The following is a 1,851-nucleotide window of genomic DNA, read 5'->3' on the forward strand; positions in this document are numbered from 1 at the left end:
GCTTATTTATTTTGCATGCTATTTCAATACACAAATATGCCCAATCATGATCCTTTTACTTCAGTTTACCAACTACAGTTAGTCCCCGACTTACGATGGGGTTCCATACTAACGACTCTGTCTAAGTTGGTTCTGACGTAAGTTGAATACCCCTTTTTTGTTTTTAGTTTTCATTATTACTGCCTTTTATTATCAGTGTCTTTATAAATCCAATCTTTGAACATCTGTGGGTGAACATCTGAGAATGATAATATCAGCAGGTTACATACTGCAACACTGTATGTAGTACATATTGCTAATGATAAGATGTACCAAAAAAAAAAGAAACACGGATGGTGGTAAGTGCAGTTCATCGTAACTTGGATACGTCATAAGTTGGGGACTACCTGTAATAGATTATGTTCACATGGAAGAAAATAGATGAAAAATATAAAAACATGAAAATACATAGTATGTAATTGGAAGTGGTTTAGGTTAATAATGGTGGAGTGGACTGGATCAAAATAAGTTTTTTTTTTTTTTTTTTTAATGTGGTCACATTCTTTTTCACACTGGACACAGGGAGGAAAAAGACATTTATTCTTTGTGAAAGGGATGGGGGGAATGAAGAAATGGAACGAGAGACAATTCTGCTGTACTTGACGTAGCAGGGAAATTAACTTTGCTTCACCTTGTATTTACAGTAGCTCATTAGAAGTAATTTTTTTCCCAAAGGAAATAATTAGTAATAATTTGTAAGTCGAATTACTTTTTTTCCTGATTTTGAAAACTGATAGCAGTTCATTTTTGACATTTTGTACTTAGATAGAGGAACTGCGTACACAACTAATGAAAGCAGAAGGTGATCGAAAGGGTTTACAACATCAAGTATCCCAGATTTCCAAGCAACAGTCAAACCATCAGGATGAACAAGCAGATGACTGGAGGTTTAGAAGAGGTAAAATTCTGATTTGTAAATGTGTAGGGTTTTTTTGGGGTTTCTTACAAAACGGAGTCCTTGGGTGGTGCAAACTGTTAACATGCTTGGCTACTAAGCAAAAGATTGTCAGTCTGAAGAAAGGCCTGGTGATTTACTTCTGAAAAGTCAGCCACTGAAAACTCTACAGAGCACTGGTCTACTCTGGCACATGTGGGGTTGTCATGATTCAGAATCGACTTGATTGCAACTGGTCTTAGACTACATTCATTTTATTGGGCTTTTGTCATCATATCTGTTTCTTGATCTACTGCAAGGTTTTCCAGTGGGTTAAGCATTATCTGGCAGCCAGCCTTGATATCTTCTCTGCCTGATTTCTAAACCCATTTCAGTTGTCAGAACTGCTCATCTCATGGGACTTTTCCTTAGAAAGAACCAGCAAAGCCAGTAGTGGATTTTTTTTTCCAACTGCCAGCTCCTATACCTAAATGTGTGTGTCTGTGTGTTTGTCTTTGTACTTAAACTGTAAATATCCCCAATGTTTTACTTTCTCTTGTTCCAATTTTCAATATATATGAACAACTAAAATTAAGAACTTATCTTTTTTGTTATCTGGAGATTGGTGACAAAAGTAAATCACCTCCCCCATGTGGTCATGAATCTTTGAGCCATATGACTGGCTTTTTCTTCTATGGATTGGGAAGCCTTTTTGTTTGCAAATGTTAGAATACCTGCTCAGCAGAGGTCTTGATTTAGAATGTGAAATTTAATGACTTTGTATGTATTTCTTTTTGAAAGTTCACGTTTATCAAATATGATATCCAGATTGTATGATAGTTTCTAATATGCTTGTCCGGATTGCTCAGCTTGTAAATTATTTCAATAATGAGACTTCTTACTTGAATGCCCAAATTATTAGAGAAACTCTTGCAAGC

The 1,851-nt window shown here is 35.7% G+C and overlaps 1 protein-coding gene across 1 annotated transcript in view; it reads left to right on the top strand.

Annotated features, from left to right (window-relative positions):
- CEP128 (centrosomal protein 128) overlaps positions 1-1,851 on the top strand; it is a 602,257-nt gene that overhangs the window by 154,882 nt on the left and 445,524 nt on the right. Inside the window, exon 10 of the mRNA XM_023742234.1 lies at positions 805-937. Within this exon, the coding sequence (XP_023598002.1) occupies positions 805-937 (133 nt within the window). The remainder of the gene's footprint in view (positions 1-804; positions 938-1,851) is intronic.

Source organism: Trichechus manatus, unplaced genomic scaffold (genome assembly GCF_000243295.1).
Source record: "Trichechus manatus latirostris isolate Lorelei unplaced genomic scaffold, TriManLat1.0 scaffold00206, whole genome shotgun sequence".
Lineage (NCBI taxonomy): Eukaryota > Metazoa > Chordata > Mammalia > Sirenia > Trichechidae > Trichechus > Trichechus manatus.